The sequence below is a fragment of the Chrysemys picta genome, chromosome 14 (genome assembly GCF_011386835.1).
Source record: "Chrysemys picta bellii isolate R12L10 chromosome 14, ASM1138683v2, whole genome shotgun sequence".
In the NCBI taxonomy this organism is placed as follows: domain Eukaryota; kingdom Metazoa; phylum Chordata; order Testudines; family Emydidae; genus Chrysemys; species Chrysemys picta.
Window position 1 is genome coordinate 20,187,371 of NC_088804.1, and position 17,680 is coordinate 20,205,050.

Genomic DNA, 17,680 nt, shown 5'->3' on the forward strand with positions numbered 1-17,680 from the left:
TGTTTTGTTCTTACAGGTTTTGTAGGATTTAAGATGAGTGATTTAGCTTTAGCTATAATGACAACTAATGCCTTCCATTTAGATAATACCCCATTTACAAAGCAATCCTTTACAAATCACTTAACCAGACCATATTTTTTATATACCATGTAACATATTGTAGGTCTTAAACAACAAAGAATCTTCAGAGACTAAATTTTCATGCCACATCTTAAAATAAGTGATCCTAAAATAGGAGTTTATCTGCAATACAGTGCTAATTCTTGGGACCTAAGGGAAAAGTGTATTTTGAGGATTAAATAAAATTTTGCTTTCAGTTCCTCAAATAAGAGTAATTTGTGCTCATTAGGCTTCATTTGTACATACTGCTAGCTAAAGGATAGCCGACATTTTCCACTACATTAGTCCTCCTTTAAAAAGAGTGTCACATTTAATGTAAGCTACTATGCAGGTATTATGATGTATTTTAAACAAAATTTTCAGCAAAAGTAACCAGAAAAGTAGTCTATGAATTCTGACTCAAAATGTGAGACACATAGTATAGAGCACTGAACTATGTACCAACTTTGTTACGCTAGCAAACTGGAAGGAAGAGCTCCTTCAGTACACTGACCACACATTTCTTTATCATTATTCACCAAGCAAAGGCTAAATGTGGCTCAAAACACATAGGTAGTAGATGTGGGCTAAATACAAATACCTCCGAAATACTGTATAAGGCATCTATTGAAATGTAAGATGTGAAAAAAATTGAATATTTATGTCTTATTTATTTATTAATTTGTGATTTTAGTCATTTTATTACTGAAGGAAAAAATAAACCAATAAATAAGTATTTTAAGACATGCTATAAGAAATTAATCTTAATTATCTAGTAAACTCTTCTGCTTTCACTGGGTTTTTTCTTCAAATTTCTTTATTTGGAGTTAGCAGCTATAGCACAGAGTAACATACATATGTTTTTGTGCCATGATGAATTTTAATACTGATTGTGAGAAGTCCAGGATGTTAAAAGAGATCAGATGCTGGTAGATTATGGATGTTGCCACATTTCAAATGATTTTGCCTAAGAACAGAAGACTGGAAACATGGTGACAATTTTTAAGACAGTTGGCATCCAGTGTATCTTTCCTGAGAACTAGCCAGACTGTCACAATATGGCAACGCTCCAACAAGTAAAAACTCATCTGATCACTTCAGAAAAGCTACGGAGCCCCAGTGATGGTCAGTATGCTGGATTTGGGGCAGTGAGGATCAAACCCTTTGTTTTTGAAGATGGAAATGTTTACTTTTGCTAGAAGAATCTTATTTGAGTATGAAGAGTGGTGGACAGATAAATTACCATGGTGAAATTAAGGAAAATTAAATGGACACTGTTCCAGGGGGTTATAACAGTTAACTAATCTCTTGAAGTGGGGATCTGTAGAGGCAATTATTAGAGAAAAGAAAATGATTCACCTGTAACTGTAGTTCTCACAGTATATTTCCCCTTTGCAGTTCCATGGTCATCCTAGCCTCCCTCCCCAATTCTTTGGGGTCCTTCACCGGTATTTCAAACAACAACAAAAATTGGGTCTGCAGCCTTTTGTATAACCTTTCACTGGAAGTTTGTATCCAGCAGCGGTTATGAGCATGAACCACATAGTCACTGTTTTCTAGGTGGTTCCAGAGCTGCAGCACAGATAATCACCATTTTCAAGAGGGAGCCTCTGCAGAAGCATTTTATAGTGATTGTCACTGAAACATTAATATTTACCCACAGGTACCACAAAATTGTATCTGAGACAATTCAGTAGTTCCCTGCATTTATACCATTGCACTCGAACTGCAGTTATAAAGTAGCCTCTCTCTTGATAGACGTGTTTCCAAGATACTATACACAAAGAAAGTTCATATAGATAGCAATTACGGTTGTCTCTTCTATCTAAATCTTTGTGGAACAAAACTTAGGTCTGATTAAGTTGTTTTATTGCAAATGGAATAATAATAAAATTGCTCTATTTTTTTAAACTGAATTTGGGTTGCTTGATTTTGTTTCAGTAACTCTAAGTTGCCAAATGCCCTGAAATAACTTAAAAAAAAAAAAAGAGAGAGAATGAAATAATTTAATGCATTTTCTTTAATTATGGAGAAAAGGAACAAGGTATTATGAGGAAAGAAGAGGGTACAAGGGAAGATCAAGGTATTGGAGAATTTATGCAAACTGAGAATGGCTGTAGAGCAAGAGGCAATTCTTATGCTAACTAATTGAACCCAACTTTAGTGCTGCACAAATGACTGTGCAATGTAACTTCTGGTAGCACCCTTAGGTGCTGGGTAAAACACACAAGCAAATTCCATACATACTGTCAGCAGTTCAGAGTTTTTGCAGCAGTAAGAATCCCATCAAGTATGAACAAACAGCTGAAACTGGGAATAAATGAAGTCTCTGAGTTTCCATTATCTTACATTAACATAGCATGAGTGCTGCAGTGTGAACAATGGAAGTCTCATTCACTGATAATCAGCTAGCACCCAGGCATTGGGATTGCCTAGGCAACAGGAAATAGTAAGATACTGGGTGGTTGTAGGGGGTATTTGGATAAATCAAGAAAAAAGGAATGCTTTGGAAGCAGGATACTCATTCATTTGCACAAGACACAGTAGCTTTTGTTCCCACAGAATAATTTACGTCAATATCTGATAAACATTTCACAATTTCTTCTATAACACTGCACAGTAAGAAAAAAAGTTACTCTGGATTAAGGAAGTCTCTCTGCAAGAATGTAAAAGGTTCAGAATGTGCTTTTAATCACCCGCTTCACACTTTTTACATGCATGTGGCTCTTGCCTCCATTATAAAGGACTCATCTACACACAAATTTCAGAGATAGAGCTGGTTGGAAAAATTTTGAAAAAACAATTTTTCATCAGAATTTTCCAATTTATCAAAATTTAATTTTTTTGAAGAATCAGTTTACTTTTGACAAATTACTGCTGGAAACCTGCCTGTCTTCCTGCCAGGTTGTGCCAGAGGCCTTGGAACTTGACAGCCAGTACTCGGAGAGGTTTGAGTCTCCCTGACAGTTCACCAGGTTAGCTGCCATGGAGCTGCAGACTGAAATTGACATAATTCTTAATTCATAATTCTTGTCAGTCTTCTGCCCCCTACTGAAGAGCAGTCATGAATTATGTCAATTTCAGACCACAGCTGCTAGGGCTTCCAGGGTTCCTGCTCAGTTACAGCCCAGCTGGTAGGCAGCTGAGGATTCTGGTGGGCAAGTTTTGTTTTGGAAATACCACATTTCAGTGTTTCAGAAAAAAAAAGTGGGTTTTTAAGTCCTGTGAAAATTTTTGAGTTATTGTTTTTTTGTCCTGAATCAGGATGAAAAATGTTTCTGAAAACTTAAAAAAAATGCAGAACTAAATGTGGTTTCTCAGCCATCTCTGTGTAACCTAAATTGATTTAAACAATGAAACTTTTCTTTATACAGTCTCATATCTGATTATATCAGTTTAGCATGTCCTTGTAGCAGTACACTGTAGCACTTACATTATGACATTTCAATGATGAAATTAATTCTTATATTCTATTATCCACAGGCTCTATTTTTATATATTTTTAAACTTAAACTATTCTACAAAGACTTGCCTACATAATTGAGGTCGAGCAATAGTAATTTTTGTATACACTCACAAATAAATATACACTATTTGTAGGGTTTGTCTAAATGAGAAAGTTGCACTGGCGTAACCTAAAATGTACAATCCCCTGTGGGGAGCTCATTTTGATTTAAGAGTGCCTTTAGTATAGCTGAAGTAGAATAGCAATAGGTATAAGTTAAACAAACATATGAATCTTAAACCAAAACAAGCCACATCTACAGTAGAAACTTTTGCTGGCATTAGAATGTTGATTGGGGTGAGGGGTTGTGCCATTTCAAGGCTGGCAAAAGCCCTAGTGTAGAAATGACTATTTGGCACAAAAAATGCATATTTTATATAGCTTATTTTGCTTGCTGAACCAGTGTTAACTATACAATCAAAAGCACATTTTTGCTTGAATAAGCGGTGTCTGAGCATCAGAAGGATTTTGCTGGTATAGCTATACTTGCAAAACTTTTAAGTGTAGATTAGCCCTAGAAGTATCCACACTGGCTGTTTCTTCACTAGGAACAAAGGTGTGTTCTTAAATCGAGTTAACTAACTTAAGGTAAAATCCTAGAAGAAGACAAGGTAGTCTGTAGTTTTCACATGAGCTAGCAACCTGGTAACTTGTGTGAAAACTACAAACTGATTTGACATCACTAAGATTTTACCTTCAGTTAACCTGCCTTTTTCCCTAGTGATGATAAGGCCACGAGAGTTTGCACTGGTTTAAAACCCAATTAATTTAAACCAGTAGAACTTTTGCATGCGGACAAATTCCTAATTTTAAAAATGCTGATGATTTAGAGTCTGCATTTACATTTCAAGAAATTAGAAAGAAAATTAATTTTGCTCTCCTGGGTTCTGTTCTGCTTATACATAGTTGCAGGGATCTACAGCTAGAAGGATCGGACTAAACTGATCAACCCATATTTATATTGCTGTGAAATCAAGAAATATTTGCTCGTGTACAAGGGTACAAATGCACTCAAATATTAAAGTTGTGTGCATTTGTTTTTAAGTAAAAATAGTAAATTTATATTCAAATTATATTCAACCTTCTGGCTTCTGTCAAGCTGAAAGGATGACATTTAGACGTGCAGCGCTTAGGCACTCCATTTTAAAAACCATAAACACTTGTACATTTTACAGTATATAGTATAGTACAAACATTAATTTTTCCTTGTACCAACTCAGATGGTGCAGGTGTTATTTTTGTTCCATTTATTTAGCATTTCATAATTATGACTAACTCAATCAAAAGAAAAAATATTTTAAAAAATGTTCACAGCATTCTGTCTAGAAAAACCAGTGCTCAAAAATACTAAGAAACTCATGTGAAAATTATAAACTGCTTTTACCCAAATCTCAATCCTACATTATTCATCAAATGTGACAAATATTGTCCAGACTGGCAAAAATAACAGTTATTAAATAAGTCCGTTGCTGCAAAATTCTAATAAAGTATCTGTTGGATCAATATGTTATCCACATTCACAGATTTTAAGGTCAAAAGAGAACACTGTGATCATCTAGTCTAACCTTCTACATAGCACAGGCCATAGAACTTCCCTGAATTAATTCCTGCTTGAACTAGCTCCTTGTCTACACTACACAATTAAGTCGATCTATGTTAGGTTGACATATAACCATCACAGTAATTACTGCGGTTTTTCATGTCCATACTACGCGCCTTCTGCCGGTTGTGCGCATCCTCACGGGGAGCATTTGCACCAACTTGAGCGGGGCACTGATAGCCTGGGCTGTTGGCTACATGCGGAGCTGACAGGTGATATAAGTAACACACTGTGTACACAGATGCTGTGTTGCTCGAACTACAGTGACCTAAGCGCTATGACTCTCGTGGAGGTGAAGTTATTAGGTCAGTATAGTGGGGGACTTGCATTGATGGGAGCAATGCTGTAGCGTAGACACTTATAGAGTTAGGTCGATGTAAGCTGCCTTACATCGAGCTAACACTGTAGTGTAGACCTGGCCTAGAATGTATCTTTGACAGAGCTATCTTCCTTTTTTTAATCCAAGAACCAGGGAAAATTTTGTATCAACATAGTAAAAAGTAAACAATGTGTTTAATTAACCTAAAGTTGATATGAAACAAAAAAGAAGAAGAAAATCAAAGAGCAGTAAGACTACATTAAGCAGGAGCAATTTTATACTTCTAGAATGAGTAATTTTTAAATTATCAGAGGGGTAGCCGTGTTGGTCTGAATCTGTAAAAAGCAACAGAGGGTCCTGTGGCACCTTTAAGACTAACAGAAGTATTGGAGCATAAGCTTTCGTGGGTGAATGCCCACTTCAGACGCTTATGCTCCAATACTTCTGTTAGTCTTAAAGGTGCCACAGGACCCTCTGTTAATTTTTAAAGTATCTGGAAATGTGTGTGCGTGTATATATATATTATAATTTGTTACAACTATTATTCCTACTTCTTTCCGAGAAACCATACCACCTACTCTCTATCATGAAAGAATATAAATGTTACAATTATCCTAGCAGCTGAACAAGGATTAAATACTGAACCTTTATTATTAGGTATTCTAATTTTTTCATATCTGGACCAAGCCCTTGGAAAACAAGTAAAGATACCAAACCAAACCACAGCACAAAAACAAAAAAAAGCAAAACAAACAAACAAAGCAAAAAATTAGCTGGCTCCTCCTTCCCTGTCAGATATCAAATGCCCAAAATTTTACAGTTTGCCACACTGAGTGCTTCAGAAACTAGCAGCTTTGCACCTAAGGTCCTCCAGAGTAAGGTTACCTTTTGTAGATCTAAGGAGGTCCATGTGCCTGGCAGAGGAATGGGTATATAGCAGACAGGGGAGGATGCATGCATCGAAGAGAGCCCAACTCCTGCATGTCTTAGGAACTCAACGTAGAAAATCCTTTATACACTTACAACCACAATTCATCTGGAGGTAGAGAGAAGAGCAGGTCTCTCCCGGACTCCCTGTACACCTCTTAGGCCAGGTCTACACTACCCCCCTAATTCGAACTAAGGTACGGAACTTCAGCTACGTGAATAACGTAGCTGAAGTTCGAAGTACCTTAGTTCGAACTTACCTTGGTCCACACTCGGCAGGCAGGCTCCCCCGTCGACTCCGCGGTACTCCTCTCGCCGAGCTGGAGTACCGCAGTCGACGGCGAGCACTTCCGGGTTCGACTTATCGCGTCCAGACTAGACGCGATAAGTCGAACCCAGAAGTTCGATTGCCAGCCGCCGAACTAGCGGGTAAGTGTAGCCAAGGCCTTACAGTGTGCAAGACTATGGACATCTTTGATTAGTCCTAAATTATGTGGCAATGTGCTTCCTAAGTCAGGGCATCTTGCTTATATCATAACATGTATCCAGAAAATAGCTACTACATGTGACATAATCATCACAGTTCCTGTCCACACTACCGAAGTAGTTATACTACTATACGTAAGAGTTCACGTACAATGTACTTCTCACCCAAAGCAAGATTTCCTCAGGTTTACATTTTCATATTACTACATAGTATCAGTTTCTGTCAAAGAGCACACATACAAATCTGAAAGTAAACCAATAATCCATCACTCAGAAGGATCCATTCATTTTTACTGGAAATTGATGTTAAAATAAATAAAAAAGCATAATACATGAATTTAATTTTGAAAATAACCTGAATACTGACATAGTATTGATGCTGTTTTGAACTAAAATATTTTAAATTAATTTTTGTTCATACATCATCTAACAGATTAAATTAAGCATATGCTTACCTGATTTGAGAATCTCATACTAACATTCCGCTGATCTTGTGGAGGTATGTAACGCCCTACTGGGTCAATGTCTTTGGGATTTACTAATCCATCAACTGAAAGTAAATCACAATTGAAACATTATTAAAGAGTCTGAGCACTTTCAAGGTAACATGTATTCTATTACCAGTATTATGTAATCCATTAGTATTACTTTCATTAATGTAGACACATAGCATAGAAATAATAGCTTCAGGTCCTATTTTGAAAGGACCACTACAGTCTCTAAAGACAGGCAATCAACTCCCAAACTCTTTCCTCATGCAGACTGATAAAATGTTGCCTTAAATCCCTTCTCAATAACAAAATCTCTTCCCATGTCTTAATTTCCCAAAAGCATCCTACAGCTGCATTTGTTCCTGGATTGGTGCTCATGTTTGAGATAAGTGACAAGCCATAATGTGCCAATACTGTGAGGAGCTCCTAGTACAATTAAAGTTGTGACCACAACAGCAAACATCCACCAAAGCGGGTATAAAAGCCCAACAGCCATACATAGCTTGTTCAGCCATCATAGCATACCCATTGTAACAAGGAAATCATCAGGCGCTAATGGATGCTGCAAGAGAAGGTGAATTTCCCCTATAAACACTCAACTCTGCCAGCTTGGCACTGAAAGAAAAATTCGCTTCTGATCCCAAAACTGACAGTCACCCATAGCCCTAAGCATGATGGAAAGCCTGCAAAAAAACCCACACAAACACCCCTCTCCTCCAACTGTGCTAACTAAATAACAATGTTTAACAATATAGGTGTATACAACTGATACCAAACACCAACCTGAATGTCAATAAAAAGGAAAGGAGGGAGAGGGTGCAGGGTCATTTTATTAATGGTGAGTGGGGATTATGCTATCACTCTTTGGAGCTGAATCTTTTATTATGTCATGGGGAAGGGAGGAAATCAACAAGTCAGTGGGATTCAAAATGATGAGTAGAGTAGTTGAAGAAATGGATTAAGTTTTCAGGTAAGAGTATTTGTACAGAAAAATATTTGCATTCATACAATATCATGTTACTCATCTGACCAATCAAACAGTGATGATTCATACTGAAACTTGCATATAATTATTAGTGATCAACTGACGGAGTTAAAATAGTTTTGAAAACGTGTGTCAAATAATTTTTTCTCTGCCCCTCCCGCCGGCATTTGCACATGCTTTCCTGACCTCCGTCACTTCTGGCGGGAGGTTGTGTTTCCGGGTTAGCGTGTCCATACCGCTACCTGGTGTCCGCGGAGTCTGAGTGGCCGCAGAAGCAGCTCCGCCGGCGGGGACAGAAGAGGGACCCGGCCCCACAGGAGTTGCAATGCCCGCAAGGCCTGTAAGTTGGGAAGGGTCCTGGATCCCAGCTGTGCCATGCGCCCGCCCGCCCCAAGCACGGCTGGCCCCACTCCCGTAGCATATACCTAAGGAAGATTTGTCTCAGTGTAGACAGCTTCACATTTAAAATGAAATTATAAATGCTTCTTACAGCTTAGCTGAACAAGTGCTACAAATTCCTTAACTATCTACTTTAACTAATTAGAGTACTCCATTTTCTTTCTGTAGAATAAATGCATGTTTCTTCCTATAAAAGACTCTATAATGGAAAATAATATATGCAGAGGGTATGATGATTATGAATGGCATCTTCTGGAGCTGCCATATCACAAGGGAGGTTTAACAGTATTTAGTTATAATTTTGTCCTTTTAGAACCCCAGACACAGGATCACTTTGTGATAGCTCATTGCTCTGCTTCAAAGCTAAAACAAAATCTATGATGGTATTAAATGATGGAACTCTAGACAGGAGCTCAAAACTATTCCCTAATTTATCTGTGTGCTTTACATTCACTGGTGTCTGTGTCTTAAATATGTTCTTTTTGCAAGCTTCTTTGAAAAAAATGGGTTTATTTGATTTAAGTGTGACTGTAAATGCAACCGTGTGTTAATTAGATATGATGGGTTTGATGCTTAGCTGTGGCTGGTATTAAGGTCATTTTTATTTTTACATTTTGAGTATTATTTTCTTTTCAGTTCCTAGATCATTTTAATGCAAGACAAGTATTCTCAGTTAGGTAGTCGAAGTGACTGGCTAAAACAAACACACATGCTTGCGCGCGCACACACACACATCCTTTCCCAGTGGTCAAACAGAATCACTGTTTCACTAAATACATACGTATCATATCAACATATGAGACACATCAACAATGAGACACATACACCGTAACATAGTTAAATAGGGAGCCGCAACTTTATTAACCAACAGGGAACCACTCCCCAAACTACCTGGTAAGACTGTTCCAGTGCAGATTTCAGTTAGTCACCAACGGCCCCAGGATCTACAGACTTGAGGGCAGGTATGAGGGCTGTGTCCACTCTACACCTTCAGTCCTGCCCAGTGACCATGGCTAGAAATCAGAATCCCAACCCTTTCTTCTCCTCCAACAAAGGAAGGAGGAGAGATGAGATGAGGGGAGCCACGCAGTGCATGATGCACGGTGGTACAACGCAATGTCGTGCTCAGAGCCCATGCCCAGGCAGCCCATTGGCCTATAAGGACATTAGATGGGATTCTTTAACCTAACAATCTCGGTGGAACCCACCAAAGTTGTCACAAGTGTAATTTAAACCCCAAAACTGGACCTTCAGGCTGCCAGATGGAAGGTGGAAAAACCCACCTAGCAGTTTACCAGTTTTGCCACACAAGGGGAATCCCTTCCAGACCCCAAACAAAATTTGATGATGAGTCCAGCTTCTGGTATCACAAGAGGTCTGGCCCCCTAGACAAGGGAGCAGAGTTTGAAATGGCTTTTTGCAGCAGGAAGAGCAAGCAGCAGTAGCAACTTGCATCCCCCCAAAGATGAGAACTGATCAGGCAGCTCTTCATGATCCCCTCTGTCCAATGGCAGCAGGAGCAGATGAGGCAGGCTCCCAGATGCCATGTGAGAGGGCATCCTACAGCACAGGGAAAGGTGGGGAGGTGGAAACGAGAGAGAGAAGCAGGACCCTCTCCCAGACGCACACAGTGTGGCCATCAGAAAGGGAGAAGATGATATGGGGGGAGGGCATGTATAATACTGCCCCAGTGGCTCTTGAATGAGATCTCCCTGGAGGGCGAGGGTGTCCCCATTGCTCCCAGATCCCTCAAAGACACCCCCCAGCTAATGAGGTGAGCATTGATTTCCATTTCCTGTTGACTACACTGTCCAGAAGCTCACCTGGCTATTGTTCGCTTTTAGCTTTTCAAATCTTTGTTCATAAATCCATACTCAGTAGTGATCAGCAGTGTAATAACATCAGTTGGTTAGTGCATAGTTTAGCTGTTTCTAAGAATCATTAATCTAACTTCATAACCAAATCCAAAATCCACAGTTTAGGACAGACTCTTCCTCTTGTTTCTCAGTTGAGCAGAGGCTTGGGAGCATAGCAGAAGTTATCAGCCCCTGATTGGTGGGAAAATGGTTCATGCTCTGTTCATTCTTGCTTTAGAAAAAGTTGTGTACTGCTCTCCCCCACCAGAAAATTTGGCTCCTTCCACTTTTACTAAGGAAAGCTAAACAGCAAATTGGCTGTTGGAAGTGCTGGTGAGGAGGAGGTATGAGAACAGATATCTCCCACAAACAAAAATTACTGAGAAAAAGACACACAAGTGCACACACTAGAGCAGGGGTCGGCAACCTTTCAGAAGTGGTGTGCCGAGACTTCATTTATTCACTCTAATTTAAGGTTTCACGTGCCAGTAATACATTTTAATGTTTTTTAGAAGGTCTCTCTCTCTGTCTATTTTATATAACTAAACTATTGTCGTATGTAAAGTAAACAAGGTTTTCAAAATGTTTAAGAAGCTTCATTTAAAATTAAATTAAAATACTGATCTTACGTCGCTGGCCCGCCCAGTCCGCTGCCAGCCTGGGGTTCCGTTCACCTAGGCCAGCAGCAGGCTGAGTGGGGCCGGCAGCCGGGACCCCGGCTGGCAAGGGGCCGGCTGCCAGTCTGGGGTTCTGGCCCTGCCCACATAGAGTGGGTACCTAACTTCTCCCTGGTTCGAGCCCATTCTTTTCCTCTCTCTCTCTGCACTGACCTGAGGGTGGGAGTGCACTGAGTACAAGGCTGGGGTGAAGGAGCAGGCTAGGGGTTGGGGTGTAGGGTCTGGCCAGGAGCTAGAATGAGGGAGGGGGCTCAGGGTTGGGGCAGGAGGTTTGGGTGTGGAGTGCTTACCTGGGCAGCTCCCATTTGGTGTGAGGGGTGCAGGTGGCAATGTGTGGGGGGGTGCAGGAGCTCCCATTTGGTGCGAGGGGTGGAGCTGGGATGTGTGGGGGTCAGGAGTCAGGACATGGGGTGTGAGGGGGTTGGGTATGTCTGGGGGGGCTGGGGTTGTGGGGGGTGCAGGGCTCAGGGCAGAGGATGTGTGTGTGTGGGGGGGATGCAGGGGTCAGGGCAGAGGGCTGGGTGTGTGTGTGGGGGGTGCAGGAATCAAGGGTTTGGGGGACATGTGGGAGGGGGGTAGGGCGGGGAGCGGGGTGTGAGTTGGGACTCCTGGGCTCCGGGAAGGGGCCGGTATCTAATGCTCGTAGGAAGAGTACTGGGAGCGAGGACTCTGGATTCCTGGGTTTCCAGCTGGGCTCTAGTTGTTCAAGGGCGTGGCGGGCAGATGGAGACTAGGGCTCCGGACTCCTGGGTTCTGCCCTCAATGCCGAAGGGGAGCAGGGTCCAGTGACCTGAGGTGGGTAAAGAGGCACGACCCAGCTGTTCCCAGGGTCCAGCAGGCAGCGAGCCGTAGCCCCCGGGCTCGGGTTCAGGCTGTGGGACACGCACTGCCCCAGTACAGAGCCGAGCTTATCCCGGCACTGGGGCTCCAAACCCGGGGCAGCCTGCCTGAGTCCTACAGATGGGTCATATTGTACACTCAAGTTATTCATGAACGAGCCAATAATTTGTACAGGATCTTGAAAAGCACTATGCAGTTTGACTACCAGGAAATTCAATAGCGGTCAAAAAAAGCAAACAGATCTGCTGGCTACATCAGCTAACACCAAAAACTTCAGCAGCAGTAGAAAATGACACTGATTTTGAAATGAAAATGCTCCTGTATACAGAAATCTAAAATGGGTTAAGATATGTATAAACAATCCAAGTACTAATAAAACTAACTGATTTATTAATGCATAGGATAAGAGAATATGTGGGCTCCACTACATGTACATTCATAATTGTAATGCTGAATAGAGTCACTTACAGTCATGCTCAAGTCATAAACTAAACTATTCTGAAACCAATGACCTTTTTGCTTGATGTTTTTGGAAAGCAAGAACCATACTGAAAGTGTTGCTTTATGATACTTGCAATTTAGCTTACATTTGTATTTAAACCAACCTATGACTGAAAGCACTTTTTAGACCCACATAAAGTCAAAATCATTTCTACATGAAGTCACTTATACATGAATGCACAATTGTTAGAGTTGAGCTGGAAGGACTTATTCCAATATCCAATAATCATCATTAGATTTAAAACATCCACCTCAGTGTACATTCTCCACCACAAATGCTTTGGGTCCATTGGGCTCCAAAGCAGAACCTCCTTTGCTGGTAATGTTATTTCTATTAATAAAAGCTGATTTTCCAAGCCCTATTAAATCCATCTGCCTCTTTACTTCATATGCTGAGGTTCTCAACCTGTGGCCTAAGGACCACTGGTGACCCACAAAGCAGAATAGGATACAAGCATCATGTGGAGAGGCACAGAACAGATGAGAGAGAGAAATGAAAAAGAATAGATGATATTTTCCCAAAAAAGGACAACACTTGTAGTACTAAAACCAGATAAATGCATTGTATCTACTATCCTAGGTTATCGATTGCAATTGTCAGCAGGGCTTGAAAAATCTACTTACCTAATAGAGTAAACAATTTTACCCAGCAAGTGACATCACCTTGTGCAAAATTTAAACTTTTTTTCCCCCAAGACCTTATAGTTGGAAAGATAACCCTCCAAATGTGAGCCTAGCTTAAACCCAAGATGAGCTCCTAAGGCTACAGACAGACAACTCCAATGCCTCTACTGGTCAAAGCTTCCTTAAGCTGCAACAGAGCAAAACGTGAACAGAATTTTGTTAGTATTTACTGCTCTTTTTCAGATCTCTGTGGGCAGCAGTGACACCTGCAAAATCCGGCAAGTTTCATTCAGCTGCAAAGAAGTAGGACAAGGCAAAGAAAATATATTAGTAGTAGTGAATACAACTTGGGAAAAAGTTAAATAAGAAGATAAGAGGAAAGACACCAATGATAACTTAGGAAATGATTCAACACGATTAATTATAGGACAGAAAAAGGAAAGTAACACCAGGAAGGGAAAGAAGGTAGAACAGAAGCAAGGGAATGTAGCAAGTAGAGCTGGTCAAACAGCACTTGGCAAATATTTCATTTGATTTATTTTACTAGTACTCATCAGCTACAGAGCCGATCAAATACTATTTAGCAAACCTATTAGATTAATACCATTAGAATTAATCAAATATATTCAATACCTACTTCTTCCAGCTATCTGACCAATCTTAATAGGAAGCGGCATCTAAAACATTAAGTACAAGATTGACTGCTAATATTACAATTAAATATACTACACAATAAACAGTACACAACTCCTTTATTCACTTAATTTGCAGCAAACATGGCCTGGTGGGTAGAAAGGGGTGGTGGTGGTACAAGTATAATCTCCCCCTGGCTAGCAGGCTTATTGCTTCACTAGGAGGAGTCACATACATTTTTCAGCTCTGGTCAGAAGGATGTTGCATACAGGATCATAATTGGCGAGCTGTGAAGAAATGTGTCCACAAGACCAACTCTCTATGAAGAGGTCTACTTTGTGAAAAAGCGCCATCTCTACTAATGCACAGCCCAATATTGAAAAGTGTTTGAAAGTTGATAGAACTTTATTCTTATGAATATCCCCCACTCTTTTTTCTTTACTCCCAAACTTTATTCTCTCATGGGATCCTTGACTTTGTATTTCAGGTGATTTACCAGCAATGACAATTTTCTCAGTCTCAATGAAAATAACTAATTAGTTTAATCATTATGGAATTCTAAGTGGTGACCTAACCATCTCAGCAGTTTGGAGGTTAGGCCAGTCATTGGCACAATAAACCTTTCCTGTTTTGAAAAGGAGTTCTTGGTTCAGAATATAATTTTAATGTATTAGAGTGGAGTATGATATGTTATAATGCTGGCAGGGGTGTCAAAGCAGAGGTTAGTGGCTGAAAGATAGAAAAGTGTATTTGGGGACGGGGTGGAATCAGAGGAAAGCTTGAAACTTTAAAAGCTGACACGGTGTTTCACACATGAAGTAACATGGGAAAACACACACGTACACTGCCATTGTAGGCAGTCCCATCATACCATCCCCTCTATAAACTTATCAAGCTAAGTCTTGAAGCCAGTTAGATTTTTTGTCCCCACTACTGTCCTTGGAAGGTTGTTACAGAACTTAATGCCACATATTTATCAAAGCAGAGGTAGTGACTGATTTTTTTTATATATATATATATATATATACACACACACATATACACACACACACACACTAACTACTCAGAGTCCATCCAAAACTTAAATCTGGATATGTATATTGGTTTAAAAAAAATGTTGACAAGAAATATGTTTGTTTTATTACTAGCAGTCAGATGTGTGATAAACATGGTTTGAATCTAGTTTTATCCATTTCATCTTACCCAGGAGTTTTGCAATGATGTACAGTGCCTGTCCCCACAAGAAAAGCTTTCCATCACGTCCACTGTTGCTCGGAAATCGTTTCTGACTACCAGGATTTTTCTTTTCTAATTCAACAAAGTCAGCTGGCACATAATAATACTTGGGTACAACAGGATATCCTGTGGAATTTTAAAATAAATACTTTAAGTAAATAAATAAAACTATCTCCCTTATAAAACTGAAGTGAATTTAAAATGGAAAAAAATATACACTGTTTGAACTGAAAGGTTGCCAGCAGTGTGTTATCCTTCCAAGGCTGTGCAAACTGAGGGCTGTACTTTATTTATGCCTGAACATCATTTTTACATGATTTCTTTACTGAACAAATGTACTGTTTCTTAATATTCTATTCAGGGCAAAGCAGAATGTCTATTTATTTATAGACAGCAAAAAAAATGTATGTGTCTAGAAATGAGCAAAATACTCACAGATAATCAAAATTACTTGAAAATAAAGAAGCTTTTTGCATTTTTTTACAAACTCAAAATTGGACCAATTTTTGTGAAAAATATCATGAAGGTAAACAGATTCTTTTCAAGGAAAAGTAGCTTTATAATAAATCTTGAGTAAATTCCAAGTTTTTGCATGTATTCAGTGCAAAGTTAGGTATTTAATCAAAATCTTGCTTTAAGTAAAATTTAACTTGTATGAAATTGCATGAAACAAAATTGCACAATTATTATACTGGAGCACAGGAGGATAGCAAGTGGTGTACCCATAGAAATACCCAGTGTGTTCCTGTGAATTACAGATTAGACGACCTTATTTCAGTACGAGGTAAGCTGGCTGAATCAACAATTTAGATGATTACAATATTATTTGGACAAACCAGCATAGCCTTTGCAAACAAAAATTAGAGCCTCACTAATCTTCTAGATTTCTTTGAGTATTTCAACAAAACAGCCAAGCAACTGGCAATTTCTCTGCCTGCTCCCCCCCCCCGCTTCCAAAAATAAAAAAAATAAAAAATCTCACGAGGCTAATACAGAAATTAAGAAGTAGTAGAGTGACAGGTGAAGTACTCTCAGGGACTAGAAAATGGCTCAAAGTCAGAAAAATTCAGATTAAAAATAAATGGTGATGACAAAGGTTAACAGTCAGCACCACAAGATTCTTTCTTAAGATCGTGTTGCTGAATATATTAATCGTCTGGAAAACAGATGATCAATGAGGTGACAAGATTTGCTTTGTGGTCTGATGCAGTATGACAATTCTTAAATTCTTGTGAGCAATTGACTCAGTTTAATTAAAACTGCAAGATCCAGGAATGATACAAAGACTAGAAGATTCTTGCATATTACTATTTGAATAGATAAAAATTAATACCATAAAATCCACAATGCCATAGATGTCTAGAATATCTGAATATTATTAACAAAACATATTATTCTAAGAAACTCAAAATTTTAGGCTTGGTTATCAATATTCTAAGCCTGATCTCTATTCAAACCATTTTTGTCATTTTCATTTAATCTGTGGTCTCCTTATTCATTGTGGACAGATACCCATTTAGTCCATCTGTGAGCTTCCTAGTATGCAGTTCCACTAAAACTGTAGTAGAAGTGATTTAGAAGACAGAATATTCAAAATAATTCTAAAATACTGTTATTGTCACAGCATGCTAAATCCAAACTAGAATCTGTATCATATTCAAATGCTGAATAATTTTTAAAGCTCTCTTGCTGTTGAAGCTGAGAACCAGTGAATAATTAAAGCAGTTACTTATATTTGTCTCAGAGTGGAATATTCTGATATTGGGAATATTAGTAACTAAACTTTCCAAATGTAATCATCGTAATCTTTGTAAATAGTGAAACAGAAAAAAAAAAAAGTTTCTGAGTAAACCTTGCATTTAAGCCATCATCAATTCTTTTCCCAGACAATGAACTCCTTTTCTGATTAGATGTATTTTTACAGAAGAAATAAGTTAGGTTTTATATTATAAATTATAATAATATAATATATAATACAAAATATTATAATTTTAAGTGCTGTGAAGCATTACTCTCATGACAATATATTCTCTCCACATTACTTTGATCTTCTGTTGCTACAGTATTTGCAATAAAATTTAGAAAACGTAAGTATACTTTTTAAACGTTCAGATAACTCAAAGGAACCTACAATTCCTTGAAACCACTATCGCACAGTACCTTCAGCTGAGTGTTGAAGCAAAGGATCCAGAAGCTCCTGATATTCCTTTACTTGTTCTGGATTTCCTCTAAACATTCCTACAAATAACCAAGTAAAATTTCAATTAATAAAGGACTTTTTTTAACATGTGAATTTAGTGATCATGAAAAGGTCTATACTAACACCTCTGATGACTGGACCCTAATGAGTTATCTGCAGAATGGATACAGCACAGGCAGTGATAAAGCAAGAGTCCTCATGATACTCTGCGAATACGTCTCAATCCTGACCCGGAGGGAGCACTCTAAGGTCTTGTCTATGCAGGAAAGTTTTTTTGGGTATAACCTAAGTTGTGAATTTAA

General features: G+C 39.0%; 1 protein-coding gene across 1 annotated transcript in view; it reads right to left on the bottom strand.

The window, feature by feature from the left end:
* The window catches only part of PHKB (phosphorylase kinase regulatory subunit beta), a 198,370-nt gene that overhangs the window by 57,305 nt on the left and 123,385 nt on the right, over positions 1–17,680 (bottom strand). Inside the window, 3 exon segments of the mRNA XM_005289835.4 lie at positions 7,392–7,486; positions 15,146–15,304; positions 17,339–17,416. Of these exon segments, the coding sequence (XP_005289892.2) occupies positions 7,392–7,486; positions 15,146–15,304; positions 17,339–17,416 (332 nt within the window).